Source organism: Nerophis lumbriciformis, linkage group LG22, assembly GCF_033978685.3.
Source record: "Nerophis lumbriciformis linkage group LG22, RoL_Nlum_v2.1, whole genome shotgun sequence".
Taxonomy (NCBI): Eukaryota; Metazoa; Chordata; class Actinopteri; order Syngnathiformes; family Syngnathidae; genus Nerophis; species Nerophis lumbriciformis.
In genome coordinates, this window is record NC_084569.2 from 29092135 (window position 1) to 29109721 (window position 17587).

Here is a 17587-nt window from a genome sequence, read left to right on the forward strand (position 1 = left end):
TGTGTTATGGTGCGGATGTTCTCCCGAAATGTGTTTGTCATTCTTGTTTGGTGTGGGTTCACAGTGTGGCGCATATTTGTAGCAGTGTTAAAGTTGTTTATACGGCCACCCTCAATGTGACCTGTATGGCTGTTGACCAATAATGCTTGCATTCACTTGTGAGTGTGTCAAAAGTCGTAGATATTATGTGACTGGGCCGGCACGCAAAGGCAGTGCCTTTAAGGTTCATTGGCGCGCTGTAGTTCTCCCTACGTCCGTGTACACAGCGGCGTTTTAAAAAGTCATACATTTTACTTTTTGAAACCAATACCGATAATTTCCGATATTGCATTTTAAAGCATTTATCGGCCGATGATATCAGCAGTCCGATATTATCGGACATCCCTATTTAATTTGTTTGTGGCTAAAACTTGTTTCGATGCCAATTAGTGTTGTAAAAATACCAATATTTTGGTACCGGTACTAAAATTATTTCGATACTTTTCTAAATAAAGAGGACCACAAACAAATGGCATTATTGGCTTTATTTTAACAAAAAAATCTTAGGTTACATTAAACATATGTTTCTTATTGCAGTTAAGTCCATCCATCCATCCATTTTCTACCGCTTATTCCCTAGTCCTTCAATAAAATAGTGAACATACTAATCAACTGTTTGTTTTGTCACCATAGCAACCCATTAGATTTCACCTGTCCTCACGACTCACGCACCTGTCTTTAATCATGTCTTCACTATTTAAGCCCGTAGTTGCAAGGCAATCAGCCTGGCGACATCACACTCTCGATATACCCCTGACACTCTTGATACCATCGTTCATGCTCCTCTTGGCTTCCGCAAGTAAGTTGTGTTTATTTATGCCACAGTTAGTGTCTTTTGTTTTGCCATGTTCATAGTTATGCATAGTCCAAGTTTGTGTTCCCTGCGTTAAGTTTTGTGCCTTCACTGAGAGCGCCTTTTGTTTGTTCCTTTTTTGAGTGTTCAAATTAAATATGTATTTACCTTCACGCCATGTCCGGTCCAAATCCTTTGCACCATGGGAAAATAAACCACGCCAAAGTCCAAGTCCTGACATTTAGTTCCTGTTTGACACCTGAGTTTGGTTTGGTTGCCACGGCTACTTTTCACCTGCCGCTGGTGTTCGGGACGCTCACCTGGCTCTAATCAAGAGACATTATTTAAGCCTGCCTTTGCGAGTCAGTCGTCCTGGCGTCATTGTTTGTCACAAAAATATTGCCATCGTTACAACACTAATAAAAGTTAAAGTACCAATGATTGACACACACACACTAGGTGTGGTGACATTTGTCCTCTGCATTTGACCCATCCCCTTGTCCACCCAATGGGAGGTGAGGGGAGCAGTGGGCAGCAGCGGTGCCGCGCCCAGGAATCATTTTTGTTGATTTAAGACCCCAATTCCAACCCTTGATGCTGAGTGCCAAGCAGGGAGGTAATTGGTCCCATTTTTATAGTCTTTGGTATGACTCGGCCGGGGTTTGAACTCACAACCTACCGATCTCAGGGCGGACACTCTAACCACTAGGCCACTGAGTGTATGTGTATGTAAATATATAAATATATACAAACCACAATTCCATATGAGTTGGGAAATTGTGTTAGATGTAAATATAAACGGAATACAATGATTTGCAAATCATTTTCAACCCATATTCAGTTGAATATGTTACAAAGACAACATATTTGATGTTCAAACTCAAAAACATTTTTTTTTTTTTTTGCAAATAATCATTAACTTTAGAATTTGATGCCAGCAACATGTGACAAAGAAGTTGGGAAAGGTGGCAATAAATACTGATAAAGTTGAGGAATGCTCATCAAACACTTATTTGGAACATCCCACAGGTGAACAGGCAAATTGGGAACAGGTGGGTGCCATGATTGGGTATAAAAGTAGATTCCATGAAATGCTCAGTCATTCACAAACAAGGATGGGGCGAGGGTCACCACTTTGTCAATAAATGCGTGAGCAAATTGTTGAACAGTTTAAGAAAAACCTTTCTCAACTAGCTATTGCAAAGGAATTTAGGGATTTCACCATCTACGGTCCGTAATATCATCAAAGGGTTCAGAGAATCTAGAGAAATCACTGCACGTAAGCAGCTAAGCCCGTGACCTTCGATCCCTCAGTCTGTACTGCATCAACAAGCGACATCAGTGTGTAAAGGATATCACCACATGGGCTCAGGAACACTTCAGAAACCCACTGTCAGTAACTACAGTTGGTCGCTACATCTGTAAGTGCAAGTTAATACTCTCCTATGCAAGGCGAAAACCGTTTATCAACAACACCCAGAAACGCCGTCGGCTTCACTGGGCCTGAGGTCATCTAAGATGGACTGATACAAAGTGGAAAAGTGTTCTGTGGTCTGACGAGTCCACATTTCAAATTGTTTTTGGAAACTGTGGACGTCGTGTCCTCCGGACCAAAGAGGAAAAGAACCATCCGGATTGTTCTAGGCGCAAAGTTGAAAAGCCAGCATCTGTGATGGTATGGGGGTGTATTAGTGCCCAAGGCATGGGTAACTTACACATCTGTGAAGGCGCCATTAATGCTGAAAGGTACATACAGGTTTTGGAGCAACATATGTTGCCATCCAAGCAACGTTACCATGGACGCCCCTGCTTATTTCAGCAAGACAATGCCAAGCCACATGTTACATCAACATGGCTTCATAGTAAAAGAGTGTGTGTACTAGACTGGCCTGCCTGTAGTCCAGACCTGTCTCCCATTGAAAATGTTTTGCGCATTATAAAGCCTAAAATACCACAACAAAGACCCCCGGACTGTTGAACAACTTAAGCTGTACATCAAGCAAGAATGGGAAAGAATTTCAGCAGAGAAGCTTAAAAAATGTGTCTCCTCGGTTCCCAAATGTTTACTGAGTGTTGTTAAAAGGAAAGGCCATGTAACACAGTGGTGAACATGCCCTTTCCCAACTACTTTGGCACGTGTTGCAGCCATGAAATTCTAAGTTTATTATTATTTGCAAAAAAAAAAAAAAGTTTATGAGTTTGAACATCAAATATCTTGTCTTTGTAGTGCATTCAATTGGATATGGGTTGAAAAGGATTTGCAAATCATTGTATTCCGTTTATATTTACATCTAACACAATTTCCCAACTCATATGGAAACTGGTTTTGTGTATATATATATATATATATATATATATATATATATATATATATATATATATATATATATATATATATATATATATATATATATATATATATATCCATCCATTTTCTACCGCTAATTCCCTTCGGGGTCGCGGGGGGCACTGGAGCCTATTTCAGCTACATTCGGACGGAAGGCGGGGTACACCCTGGACAAGTCGCCACCTCATCACAGTATATATATACATATATATATATATATATATATATATATATATATATATATATATATATATATATATATATATATATATAAATAAATAAATAAAAGTGTAAACATTATATTAAATATGGCTGATTTACTGCGGGAAAAAAAATAAATACCAAGTGCTTACAACAGATATAGAAGAGGACATCATTGTTTACATCCAAAGCAGCCATCTTTGAAACAAACTCTGGGCTGGTGACAATGCTCCGACATGCCGAGTCAGAAATCGGACCTATAGGGGCGTTCCAGTCGAAATTCCGACGAGGAACTCAGAAATTCCGACTTCCCAGTACAACCGTAACGCACCATTTTTACACAACTCTGGATTACGGAGTGTTGCCATAGTCAACAAGTAGTCTTTGCTATTAAGCTGTCTAATGTAGTCTTTTGTTGAGTCCTACAAAGTGTTTGAACTGAAAGTATTGCACTTTTAACACGCCAGCAGTTGGATTGTAACGTGAATGTCACAACAGGTCTGACTTGTTCTTGTATTTCCTCAGTTTTGTGTTTACTTAATTTCAGCGCTCCCTCCCCTGCTTCTGATCGCTAGTCAGAGAGCCTTCCAGTTGGGGCGGGATTGTTATGTTTGCTAACAAAAAGTGTTACATGCTTTGCAAACAGTGTATTTTTGCAGCCTTTTGTTGACATGCTTGCTGAAGCTTTAGAGCATTTCTCTGCTATTATTAAAACACTCTTACCTGCACATCGTCCTCCTGTCTCTGCATCTCGGGGTCACAACCACCGCAGTATGCGTGCATGTGACAGTCAATCAATCAATGTCAATCAATGTTTACTTATATAGCCCTAAATCACAAGTGTCTCAAAGGGCTGCACAAGCCACAACGACATCCTCGGTACAAAGCCCACATAAGGGCAAGGAAAAACTCAACCCAGTGGGACGTCGATGTGAATGACTATGAGAAACATTGGAGAGGACCGCATATGTGGGTAACCCCCCCCCCCCCCCCCCCCCCCCTCTTAGTTATAGTTTTGATTACCAAACTTGAAGGTGTTGAGATTGCCATGTAAAATCACTAATGCTAATCATTAACATGTATATGGTAAAGCCAATGGAAATTAGCATCGAGCTAGTGGAGCCTACTTTATGTTTGACTGTTTGCTAATCAGGCATACTTGCTTTGTTTGCATTGAAATTGTAACATTACCCAGAGGCGATATGGCTGAATCCGCTATGAATTTTGCTGGAGGGCTTGTTTCCCAGCTTTGTGTTTGAGATTGTGCCGATTCTGAGAACAAATGTGACATCACTTGCAAAAAAAGGTATCAAAATATGGTACAGTTGGATTTTATGTTAATCTGTAACCGGTAATACTGATGAAATTTGGTCAGTACCTATAAAAGTACAGACTTCAGTATCCATCCCCTATGTCAGGGGTCGGCAACCCGCGGCTTTAGAGCCGCATGCGGCTCTTTAGCGCCGCCCTAGTGGCTCTCTGGAGCTTTTTCAAAAAATGTATGAAAAATGGAAAAAGATGAGGGGAAAAAAAATCTATTTTTGTTTTAATATGGTTTCTGTAGGAGGACAAACATGACACATTTGGCGAGCGCCGTTTTGTCTTACTAATTTTGGCGGTCCTTGAACTCACCATAGTTTTTTTACATATATAACTTTCTTTGACTTTCTAGGACGTGTATTATGCCACTTATTTTTCTGTCTCATTTTGTCCACCAAACTTTTAAGGTTGTGAATGAAAGGTGAGTTTTGTTGATGTTATTGACTTGTGTGGAGTGCTAATCAGACATATTTGGTCAATGCATGACTGCAAGCTAATCGATGCTAACAGGCTATTTAGGCTAGCTATATGTACATATTGCATCATAATGCCTCATTTGTAGCTACATTTGAGGTCATTTAGTTTCCTTTAAGTCCTCTTAATTCCATGACACACTATCTGTATGTAATATGGCTTTTAATTTTTTGCGGCTCCAGACAGATTTGTTTTTGTATTTTTGGTCCAATATGGCTCTTTCAACATTTTGGGTTGCCGACCCCTGCCCTATGTCTACTAAAGGGCGGAAGGTATAGGATTATCCCGTGTATCCACATGTTTATACAATTGAATAAATTATACTATGAGTTGATTTTTGTAAGGCAACCAGACGTGACATTCTTTGCAAAAAAATATCAAAATATGGTACAGTTAAATTTTAAGTTAATCTGTAACCGGTAATACTGATGGAATTTGGTCGGTACCTATAAAAGTACAGATTTTAGTACCCATCCCCTATGTCTACTAAAGGGTGGAAGGTATATAAATATCCCGTGTATCCACCTGTTCATACAACATAATAAAACAAGGCTTAGTGGTGTGCTATGAGGTTTTTTCTTACTCAGTTAACGTGTGTTTTGGCTTAAAAGAAGGTTGGTAAACACTGCGATAGGTAATGCTCAGAATGTAAAGAAAAATGTACACTATATATTGATTTGTTTAAAAAACTGCTGGAACGGTATTTTAAATGAGTAAAACGTTGTGTTATAAAATTGTATATTTCTGGTTGTTGACAACCATAATGTACTTCTGTATATATGTTGTATTGTCTCAAGAAATTCAATGAGTGGATACAAGCATGGTTACAATTTTAGGTATTAGACCCACATCCTGTGTATTCTTTTACTTTGAATGAAGAAAAGCAACAACAATGTGTTAACCTATTGCACAGTGACAGTTTCAAGTTGCAAAAAAGGGTTGTGCCATATTGTTTTCACGCAAAGACAACTATTTATTGCAAAATACATAATTATATATTTTTTCTATTTTTGGATGATAGACACTACTGTTTTTTTTCTGGACTATTAAGCGCACCGGGATGTAAGCTGCACCCACAACATTTGATAAGAAAACAAATATTTGTCCATTAGTCACATTGGACTATAAGCTGCACATACTGTATATACATTGTGAGATGAGGTATTTAAATGGAAATATTTTCTAAATGTTAGTTCCCATACCTTAATTGTTTCCAAACAGTGTCTGTAACACGGCAGTAAAACGGCTGTTCACACAAAACAGAAGTCGTGGTCATGGACCCACTAGCTGCGGAAGCTAGCTCTCCAATCAGCCAAACAGACTCAATAATTCCACAGTGACGTTTTGGTGAATTTACTGAGGCATTTGTGAAACTGAAACCATACAAAAAGAATGCCGTTGTAAGTTAATAATACTAACGCAGACACTCGTAAACGTGTTAGCATACTAGCTCATTCTAAAAACACTAGCTTCATTGCATTACAATAGCACGTACAAATGTGCATGAAAACACTCTTACAGACATCACACATGGGACGGTCTAATAAGCAAGAATTGTTTTAGTTATATTGTAAAACTTACAAACGTTGCTTGGAGTGATGAATGAAGAATCCCGACGAGCAAAAATGCGACGGATGCTTCAGTTCAGTTCAGTTGAGTTTCAGTTTATCTGGAACATGCATACGATACAATGTAATGCATCACATATTTTCAGTTGTTTCATTACAGCATGTCCGAAAAGGAGTAGGAAGAAGCTGAGCTTATTTAACATCACCCCTTTTCATACCATAGCAATTCTATCCCATTTCCTTGTTCTCTGTAACAGAACAGTGAATACATCCAGTAAGTAATAAATGAATAATATACCACAGTAAGTAAACAAATATTAAATATATAAATAATATTTATCTAAAAAAATAAACATTTTTAATTCCGGTTACGGTGTCCAAACAGGAAGTACATTTTCAACCCGCAATAACTGCAGTGAGCAAACTCGTCCACAAGATGGCGCCCTAGCACAAACAATAACACACTATTTCAGCTATCTGCTTGGGTTTAATGCAAACTATTGAACACAAAACATTATTGGCAGTAGTGTTGCCCCGATACCAATATTTTGGTACCGTTACCAAAATGTATTTCGATACTTTTCGGTACTTTTCTAAATAAAGGGGACCACAAAAAACTGCATTATTGGCTTTATTTCAATAAAAAAAATCTTATGGTACATTAAACATATGTTTCTTATTGCAAGTTTGTCCTTAAATAAAATAAAAACAAGACAACTTGTCTTTTAGTAGTAAGTAAACAAACAAAGGCTCCTAATTAGTCTGCTGACATATGCAGTAACATATTGTGTCATTTATCATTCTATTATTTTGTCAACATTATTAAGTACAAGTGGTAGAACATGTATAGTAATCTACTTGTTCATTTACTGTTAATATCTGCTTACTTTCTCTTTTAACATGTTCTATCTACACTTCTGTTAAAATTTAATAATCACTTATTCTTCTGTTGTTTGATACTTTACATTAGTTTTGGATGATGCGAAACATTTGGGTATCAATCCGATACCAAGCAGTTACAGGATCATACATTGATCATAATTTAAGTCCTCATGTGTCCAGGGACGTATTTCCTGAGTTTATAAAAATAATATTGTCATGATCTGTGGTCTGGATTATGTTTTGTTATTGTTTGTTAGTTTTTGAACTCTTTTAGTTCCTGTTTGCGCTCCCTTGTTTGTTTAGTCACCATGGCGACTCATTAGTTTCACCTGCCTCATATGTTCGGGACACGCACCTGTTCTAATGAGGAGACTATTATTTAAGCCTGTCGTTGCCAGTTAGTCGGTCTGGCGACATTGCTCTGTTCATGATTGTTTCATGCTCTTTTCATGCCATAGGTTCATGCTCGTATTCATGCGATTGCTTCATGCCTTGCCAAGTAAGTTTTGTTTATTTATGCCACAGTTTTGCGACTTTCATGTTTCATGTCCTAAGTTTTTTTTTGCCTTAGCTTTCGCGTGCGTTAGACACACTTGCCTTCGGGTTGTTTTCTGTTTTTTTTGTACCCTTTTGAGTTTTGGAGAATAAATATGTTCCTACCTGCTACCGTTATCCGGAAAAGTCTGTTTGCGACCCGGGAGAACAAAAGATGCGAAAACCCCCTCGTCATGACATGACAAATATAAATAAATAAAAAAACGAAAGAAGATTTTGTGATGCAAAAAAATATTGATGTAATCTTAGTAGTATCGACGAGATACGCTATTGTACTTGGGCGGGTGCGGGACCGGTACCTTTCAGAGGCGGTATCGTACTGAATATGATTCATTAGTATCACGGTACTATACTAATACCGGTATACCGTACAACCCTAATTGGTATTAGCGAAAAGAAAAAAATCCATATGTAACAGTCCTTCACTGTCGTGCGGGTTCCATGGACCACCAAGGATTGACATCACTGCGAGCAGGTTTGACTTTCTTTATTTTTCAATAATGACGCAGTCTGTGGTCGGGTCATTTTTCAGCTCCTTCCTCTTCCTGCTCGCTCTTCGGTCCACTTTTCAGCTTTCCGCGTCTGTGTCTTCCTTTGGCTCTCTGTCTCTTGCGCTCTGCATCTGCTTCTCCAAATCTCTCTCCTACGTTCACGGCTGCCGCCCTTTTATATAGTGTGAGAGGATCATTTAATTGTGTCCAGCTGGGCGACCCACGCACCTGATTATATTTGCGGCGTCGCTCCCGGCGCGCCCCGCCGAGCAAGCCACGCCCCCTCGCCGCCATCTTGTGCCCTGCCTCGCTATCGGACTGCCGGCTCCGCCTCTCCACACCATAATTTTGCCACACTGTTTTATAAGCCGCAAGGTTCAACATTTTGCAAAAAAAGCGGGTTATAGTCTGGAATTTACGGTATAACCTGCAGACACATTGGTTTGCAAGATATAAACTATGCGAGCAGCAATTTCTCCAACTGCAGCAGTTTAATGCAAAAGGTGGGCAGCATAATGAGTTTTTGGGGAACATAAAATATGAATGCCTCACATAAATAATCAGTTTAAAAAAATACATTAAAACAGCAGACTGGATAAAATAGAACATCAGTGTGTTCGAGCGCGTCTGCTGAGGCTCTATTTGTCCCGATTGGATTCCACTTAATCTCACACTCTGGGCTAATTTGATGCTCTTTGCTTCTGGATTAGGAGGCTGAGAGCTGAGCCAAAACGGAGGTTGAAGAAAATAAACACAGGCATGGCAGCGGATGAGAAGCCAGGTGTGAAGAGCAGCAGCTCCATCGTCCCCTGTTTCCTGTTTGTGGAGGTAAGAACCCGCTTCATTCAGTAAGAACCCGCTTCGTTCATCCAAACATGGGATTTGGGGACTCTGTTTGACTTGGCTGTCTCCTGAATGCATGCAATTACTACTTGGGTTAGCTCTTTGATTTGATTCCATCTGCAATCTCAGTGTTAGTGATGAATTTTTCAGGTGGAACTGTGGGGGTTTGGGACAGCTCAGCAAAACATACTGAGCGACAATCCCCGCTCGGTGTTGCACATCTTGCCTTGTTACAACACCCGGAGCAGCCGAGAGGCTCTTAAGTGGCTAAAGTTGTTCTGTAGAGTGTTTCTCCGGCATGTTTGTGAACGACATGAGTCAGACGGAATTTATGGCAGAATGGCTTCTCAGTGACGCGTTGAAAAATGGTCCTCATTTCGGGGCTATAGATTTTGGTGAAGTGGAAAAACAAATTGACTTTAAATTCTTATTTGTGTTTCACTGTGTCTATTAAACCATATCAATTTACAAAATGCCACAAATTCAGTCAACCATTTTGAATATTCCGCTCCAAACACCTAAAGTAGTGGTTGGTGTCAAGACTTGGAATTTTGGTGCAGTTTACTGCGTGGATTGTTTTCCCGAGATGCAAAAGAACTGGACCGGACATGGCGTGAAGGTAAATACATGAATTAATTGTTACTATAAAAAGTGTAAACAAAAGGCACGCACAAGGCGGAGACACAAACTTGGCTAAGGGAACAAAAACTAACACTAAGACGTAAACTATGGACATGAAACAAAAGACACTAACTGTGGCATTAATAAACAAAAACTTACTTGCCTGAGCAGGGCAGCATGGACTATGAAATTGTATGAAACAAGCAGCGTGAGCTAATCATGAAACAGAGTGATGACGCCAGGACGACCAACTGAAAAAACAGGCTTAAATAATAATGACTTGATTGAAACAGGTGCGTGAGTCACATGAATGAGGCAGGTGATACTAATGGGTCGTTGTGGCGACAAAACAAACAAGGATGCGTAAAAACAGGAACTATGGAGTTTTAACCAAACAGAACATAACTAAACAAGACATGATCACAAAACATGACACCAGTTTCATATGCGCATTCACCGAAAATTTTTTTATTTTTTATTTTTTCAAATTCAAGACAAAGTTATATGTTTTTTTTTTTACTAGTGCACAAAATGAACCGTGCATGAACATCACCTTGTTAAAAGAACACAACCAACACAGTGCATGAACTCACAAGAAATTACACACCTGCAAATCAGATGGAAAATTAGAGGGAACATTGTTTGGGGGTATCCATAATACTTAGACTTAGACTTCCTTTTTATTGTCATTCAAATGTTAACTTTACAGTACAGATACGCCGATAGGGAGAAGTTTTTATTTACATGATTGATTGATTGATTGAATGAAACTTTTATTAGTAGATTGCACAGTACAGTACACATTCCGTACAATTGACCACTAAATGGTAACACCCGAATACGTTTTTCAACTTGTTTTCAACTTGCCACGTTAATCAATACATGAGTCTGGTGTGTCTTGACCGCTGCGGCGGAGGTTCTGCCGAAACCCTGAGGCCGACTCACCGAACCCCTAGGGTTGGATCGAACCCAGGTTAAGAACCACTGACCTAAAGTAATTGCCGTGGATTCCACGTCACTGGAGTAACGCTTCCGACCATTTTGTTGGATCAGTCATACGCAAACATTTGAAGAGCAAGCTTGTCTTACAGTCCTTATGTAAGACAGGAACACATATGTTTGGCTTTTTTATGCACTCAAAATGGTAAATAAATAGCTAATAGCTCAATAGCGTGGTGGGTAGAGCAGCCGTGCCTCAAACTTGAGGGTCGCAGGTTCGCTCCCCTCCTCTTGTCATTTCAATCACTGCCGTTGTGTCCCTGCACTGCAAAAAGTCAGTGTTCAAAAACAAGAAAAAAAAATACAAAAGTTAGGGGTATTTTATTTGAACTAAGCAAAATTATCTGCCAATAGAACAAGAAAATTTGGCTTGTCAAGACTTTCCAAAACAAGTAAAATTAGCTAACCTCAATGAACCCAAAAATACCTTAAAATAAGTATATTCTCACTAATAACAAGTGCACTTTTCTTGGTAGAAAAAAAAGAGACCTTTTTGCTCAATATGTTGAAAAATATTCTTAAATTAAGTAAATGCTAGTGCCGTTATCTTGACATAATGATATGCGCTCGGCATTACATTTCTTGAAACCAGCAAACTTATACTAAAAACTAATTTATTGTTCTTAATGGAAATGCAACAAGGTTCCTACACTGAAAAAAATAACTCATAAGATTTACTTAAAAAAATTATTGTAAGTATTTGCACGCAAATGATTTAAGTAAAATTTAATGCTGCAATATCAAGTAACACTCACTTGCCAGTATCAAGTAAATTCTACTTACCATATAACATAACAGTTGTGAAGATATTAAGTAACAGTTACTTAATTACATCCAAGTTTTAAGTTATATTTATTTAAACAAATTAAGTAAAGTCTACTTGTTTTTCATCGGCAGGAACATCATTTTACTCAAAATTTTAAGTAAATTTTATATATCTGTAGTATTTGCTGTTATGAAGTAATTCAGTAGATTTTAATTATTTTCTTGTGCTTGACATTTTAATTTACTTGGTTGCATTACTTTACATTACTCACTAAAATTAGGTAATCATTGCCAGTTTTCTTTTGATAAATGTTACCAAATAAATTTAACCAATACTCTATGCATTTAATATACCGTATATGTATCACATATCACACAACTAAATTACAATGCAATTAAACAGTTTCTTTTTAGTTCAATCTTACAACCCTCTGAAACAGAGTTTCTACATTCATTGCAGAAATATAATACTCAACAACTTCTGGGAGAGGGTCAGGACAGAAACCGCCTCTTAAACTTTGAGCAGTGGTGTATGGATTATGTATACCCCTATTTAAATGGAGGGGAAAACAGAATGTACTGTACAAGTACTGCGTTAATAGTAAAAGTGCATCATATTGTACTGCATTAGAATTTGTACTAACAGTAAATTAAAGATGTATCTCCAGCAAAAGGTATTCAAAGTAAATAGTAGTAATAGTATATTTTTTAAAGAAAATATCCAAAGGTTGGTATGACTGGTAAACAACAAATACACAGTATTACACATTATACACCAAATCCAACATAGATCTGGTAACAGTCACTTCTCAAATATGCAATTAAAATCTTACAAACTACACTGAAAAAGTGCAATTTCAACATTTAAACCAGTCCTCTGACTAGTGCACTTTTAAGTATGCAATTAAAACATTAATGAAATAAAATCAACTAAAAATAAACAGCTTAAGGTGTCTAACCATTCTTGTTGAAGAATACAATCTTTACTGTCATTAACAGATACCTTATTTGACAAAAAAATGAAAAACATTTATGACAGGCAACCCACTAGTAAACCAAGATGAACTGGAACTCAGTGCTAATTCTTGGCATTTCTTCACAAGAGTCCATGCATGATGCTACGTCCTCAACAAGGGTCCATAAATGATGTCAATTTCCTCCTCTAGGATGACAAAATCATGACATGCATTTAGGAAAGCAACTTCAACTTCAAGGTGTTTACTTGTGGGGACAGTTTGAATCCATCCAGCTACAGCATGAGTTTTTGGAAGACTTCAAAAGTGTAGCGCAAAGTGGGAGGGTATGCCAAGTTCAGGGCATAAATCAGTCCCATGAGCAGTGAGCAAGCTTTCGCAGTACTGTTGCACCCTGGCAAAATCTCATGGCCTTCCACAAGGATGGAGACATCAACTGGATCCTCATCAGCACCGTGGACGACGAGTATTTTGAGGATGTGGTTACTGACATCACTCCGGCTGTCCTCCTGCATACAATTTACAACAAAAAAGAAGAATGTTATTGAGAAACAAATAATAGAACTGCATGAATCAGTCAAAGTGACTTCATTATCAGGGAAGAATGAACACAAGAATATATGTTCCTTTGTCTGCTTTCCTCTTAACTTTAACATTAAATTAACCTGTGTCATTAAACAATATTTTTAAATGATTAAAATAATGCTATACCAAGCAGTCTTCAAAAAGTTCCTCTTCCTTCTCGCCAAGGTACAGTATAAGGTTTCACGCCTCATCTCAATGCTCTGTTTCTGTGAACAGATTAAGAACATGAACATAACCATTATACATACACAATGAACTGTCAAGTGAAAACACAAGTGCATATATTTGCTCGTGTTTTAAGTGCATGGACCCAGAGCGTGCAAGGGCATGGAATCTACCAAGTGTGAGGCTTGTCCTGTATGTGTATACTGTATGTGTCTGTGAGTGAGAAAAAAAGTAGGTCCAGCTCCCTGTAAAACATACTGTATGAACAAGCAAAACAAGCACACCTGACTCAGTCTGTCCAGGAGCGGCCTCATCTTGATCCCCACGGCACCTCCCTTGCACAAAGTCCACTGGCTCCTCCAAAGGGCACCCTGAAAATGAAGAGACACAATTTGTGGTATTAAAACAATGGTCTAAAATATTCAGCCACAATTTTAATATTACATTATGATGGATGAATAAGGGAAAATAACAAAGCAATATAATGCATACATTATTTTCTACTTGCCTGAATTATGAGAATAATGTTCTGTTCTGATTTGCTTCCTGTTGATGGAAAAATATTTCAATAAGAAATAAACTACATCATAAACATTAATGAACATTTTGTTTTGTCTAGCTAAATAAAACATTTAACACATGACAGATTTATTTGCGAGTAGAAGTTGTAATGAACAATCCATTCTTTCATTGAATTACAAAAACATGTTGCTGTGGGCTTCACACCGATAGCTAGCTTCTTGTCAAAAAAAAGGAAAGGAAAGAAAACTGCCAGCGAAGTCTCTTTGTAATCGCAAGCTGATGCTCTCAAAGACCTCTGGCGCTTCTGACAGTAAATGTGTGTTTTAAAAACCTATTCTTGGGCATTTCTCCCAAACATTCAGCAGTATTGCCCTCATTCCCAAAGCACATTAATTAACAGTAATTCACTAACGTTAACGTTACTTCAGTGTCGCCGCCAAAAGTTTTACAGAGAACAATACCATGTTCTACTATGTTGACGTCAGTTGATAAAAGTTATACCGTTAGGTTGGTGGTTTTTTAATATCCTAACTTTATTTAGTTAACTTTAGTTTTTATCAGGAAAAACTGTAGCCCTCCCACTACAGGCCAGCACGGACCAATGTAGCGTTATGCTAATTTTTTTACTGAACTTACTTACTTACTTAACTTAACTTAATTAACTTATGAGCAGTTACATATCTTGCGTCAAACTACATGCAGACGTATATTATCACAAATTTAAAACAGAACGTAATAACTTACCTGTGGGATGACTTGCTGGCGCTAATACACCTTGCAGTGCTCTGTGAAGAGATCCTAACGGCCGGAGCCTGTTGTGCTGTGCGCATGCGTCGTCGTGCATGCGTTTCAAAACACTAGATTTTCAGAGTAAAGTTTATTTAATATTTTTAGGTTTATGTACGTACAACAATTAAACATTTAAATAGTATGAGGAAACATAAGTAAAACTTACTCTTCCCCCATAATTCATGTATTACGTTAATGAAATGTTTAATTTTACTTAAAAAACTCTAGTTCTTACTGAATGTTAAAAATATTAGGTATAAATTATGACAGTTACTCTAATAGAGTTTACAGCACCAAAAAGTCACTTTTTTCAGTGTAGCCGCTCAGGCAAATCATATTGTCTAAAAAATTTTCCATCGATAACATGACATCATCGCGCCAAGTGCGTGCTCTTTCAGTCAATTAGCGCGCATATATACAGCCCGGTTCCCGGCCAACATTTTTTTAATTGTAATTTTGAGGAATTTATCTGAATGTGCATGAACTATTTCTGTTCAAAATTGTTAGAAATGTCAAATGTTTAAATATTAACTGTCAGTTCACTGTACTGTGCCAATTGTACTACTATAGGAGTACGTGTTTTCGATTGTTTCATTGAAAATAAAACAGCAAAGTCCATTTAGCTGTCATCTGTTTTAATTATGAGAAACAATTGTGTCAAAATCATGATTTTTTTTTTTCATGCTTGAAATAAGAAATGATTACTTTAAAAAAGTAGTTTTATACTTGTGAGTGTTGATGACACAGCTTTGCAACACTTGATATTCTATTTTCAAGCATGTTTTACTCAATATAGGTCATAAAATCTCAGCAACAAGCTGTAATATCTTACTGAGATCATTTAGGACCAAAACACTTAGAACAAGTACAAGACTCTAACATAAAATCTGCTTAGTGAGAAGAATTATCTTATCAGACAGAAAATAAGCAAATATCACCCTTATTTGAGATATTTAATCTTACTTAGATTTTAATTTTTGCAGTGCAAGCAAGAAAGGGAATTTGTCTCCTTAGTTCCCAAATGTTTACTGAGTGTTGTTAAAAGGAAAGGCCATGTAACACAGTGGTAAAAATGCCCTTGTGGCAACTTTTTTGCAATATGTTGCTGCCAATTTATTGTAAGTTAAAGGGGAACATTATCACAATTTCAGAAGGGTTAAAACCATTAAAAATCAGTTCCCAGTGGCTTATTTTATTTTTCGAAGTTTTTTTCAAAATTATACCCATCACGCAATATCCCTAAAAAATTCTTCAAAGTGCCTGATCTTAACCATCGTTATATACACCCGTCCATTTTCCTGTGACGTCACATAGTGATGCCAACACAAACAAACATGGCGCATAGAACAGCAAGCTATAGCGACATAGGCTCGGATTCAGACTCGGATTTCAGCGGCTTAAGCGATTCAACAGATTACGGATGGTTGTAGTGTGGAGGCAGGTAGCAAAAACGAAATTGAAGAAGAAACTGAAGCTATTGAGCCATATCGGTTTGAACCGTATGCAAGCGAAACCGACAAAAACGACACGACAGCCAGCGACACGGGAGAAAGCGAGGACGAATTTGGCGATCGCCTTCTAACCAACGATTGGTATGTGTTTGTTTGGCATTAAAGGAAACTAACAACTATGAACTAGGTTTACAGCATATGAAATACATTTGGCAACAACATGCACTTTGAGAGTGCAGACAGACCAATTTTCATCAATTAATATATTCTGTAGACATACCCATCTGTCCAGTTTTGGAGTTGATGTCAGCAGACCAGGAAAGCTAGGGTCGATATTCTTCTCTTGATCATCTTCGGTGGCATAAGGGACGGTGTGAGCCAAGACATCCAGGGGGTTTAGCTCGCTCGTCTGCGGGAACAAACTTCCGCCATTGCTTGCCGTGCTACCGAGGTTCTTTGTCCCTGAATTGCTCACACACTCCGGCAGATTCAATGGGGGTCTGGTGGCAGATTTCTTTGACTTTATCGTTGGAAATGCATCTGCTTTGAGTGTCGCAGGATATCCACACATTCTTGCCATCTCTGTCGTAGCATAGCTTTCGTCTGTAAAGTGTGCGGAACAAACGTCCAACTTCTTGCCACTTTCGCATCTTTGGGCCACTGGTGCAACTTGAATCTGTCCATGTTTGTGTTGTTACACCCTCCGACAACACACCGACGAGGCATGATGTCTCCAAGGTACGGAAAACAGTAAAAAAAAAACGGAAAATAACAGAGCCGATTTGACTCGGTGTTTGAGAAAATGGCAGATTGCTTCCCGATGTGACGTCACGTTGTGACGTCATCGCTCCGAGAGCGAATAATAGAAAGGCGTTTAATTTGCCAAAATTCACCCATTTAGAGTTCGGAAATCGGTTAAAAAAATATATGGTCTTTTTTCTGCAACATCAAGGTATATATTGACGCTTACATAGGTCTGGTGATAATGTTCCTCTTTAATGATTATTTGAAATTAAGTGTCTCAGTTTGAACAGCAAATATATTGTCTTTGCAGTCTATTCAATTGAATATAAAATGAAAAGGATTTGCCAATCATTGTATTCTGTTTTTATTTACCATTTACACAACATGCCAACTTCATTTGGTTTTGGGTTTTGTGTATTAATCATGATACATTCAGCACATCATACTTGTGAGTACAAC

General features: G+C 38.1%; 1 protein-coding gene across 10 annotated transcripts in view; it reads left to right on the forward strand.

Moving 5' to 3' along the window:
• Positions 1 to 17587, forward strand: part of plppr2a (phospholipid phosphatase related 2a) — a 214225-nt gene that overhangs the window by 16698 nt on the left and 179940 nt on the right. For 9 of the 10 annotated variants that reach the window (XR_009816690.1, XM_061973632.1, XM_061973640.1 and 6 more), the window contains exons 1-2: positions 5035 to 5121; positions 9381 to 9498. Coding sequence is in view for 9 of the 10 variants with exons in the window: in XM_061973632.1 (XP_061829616.1) it covers positions 5063 to 5121; positions 9381 to 9498 (177 nt within the window). In the remaining variant the exon portion in view is untranslated. Of the gene's footprint in view, positions 1 to 5034; positions 5122 to 9380; positions 9499 to 17587 lie in introns of those variants that run through there. The other variant, XM_061973639.1, reaches the window with a different exon arrangement.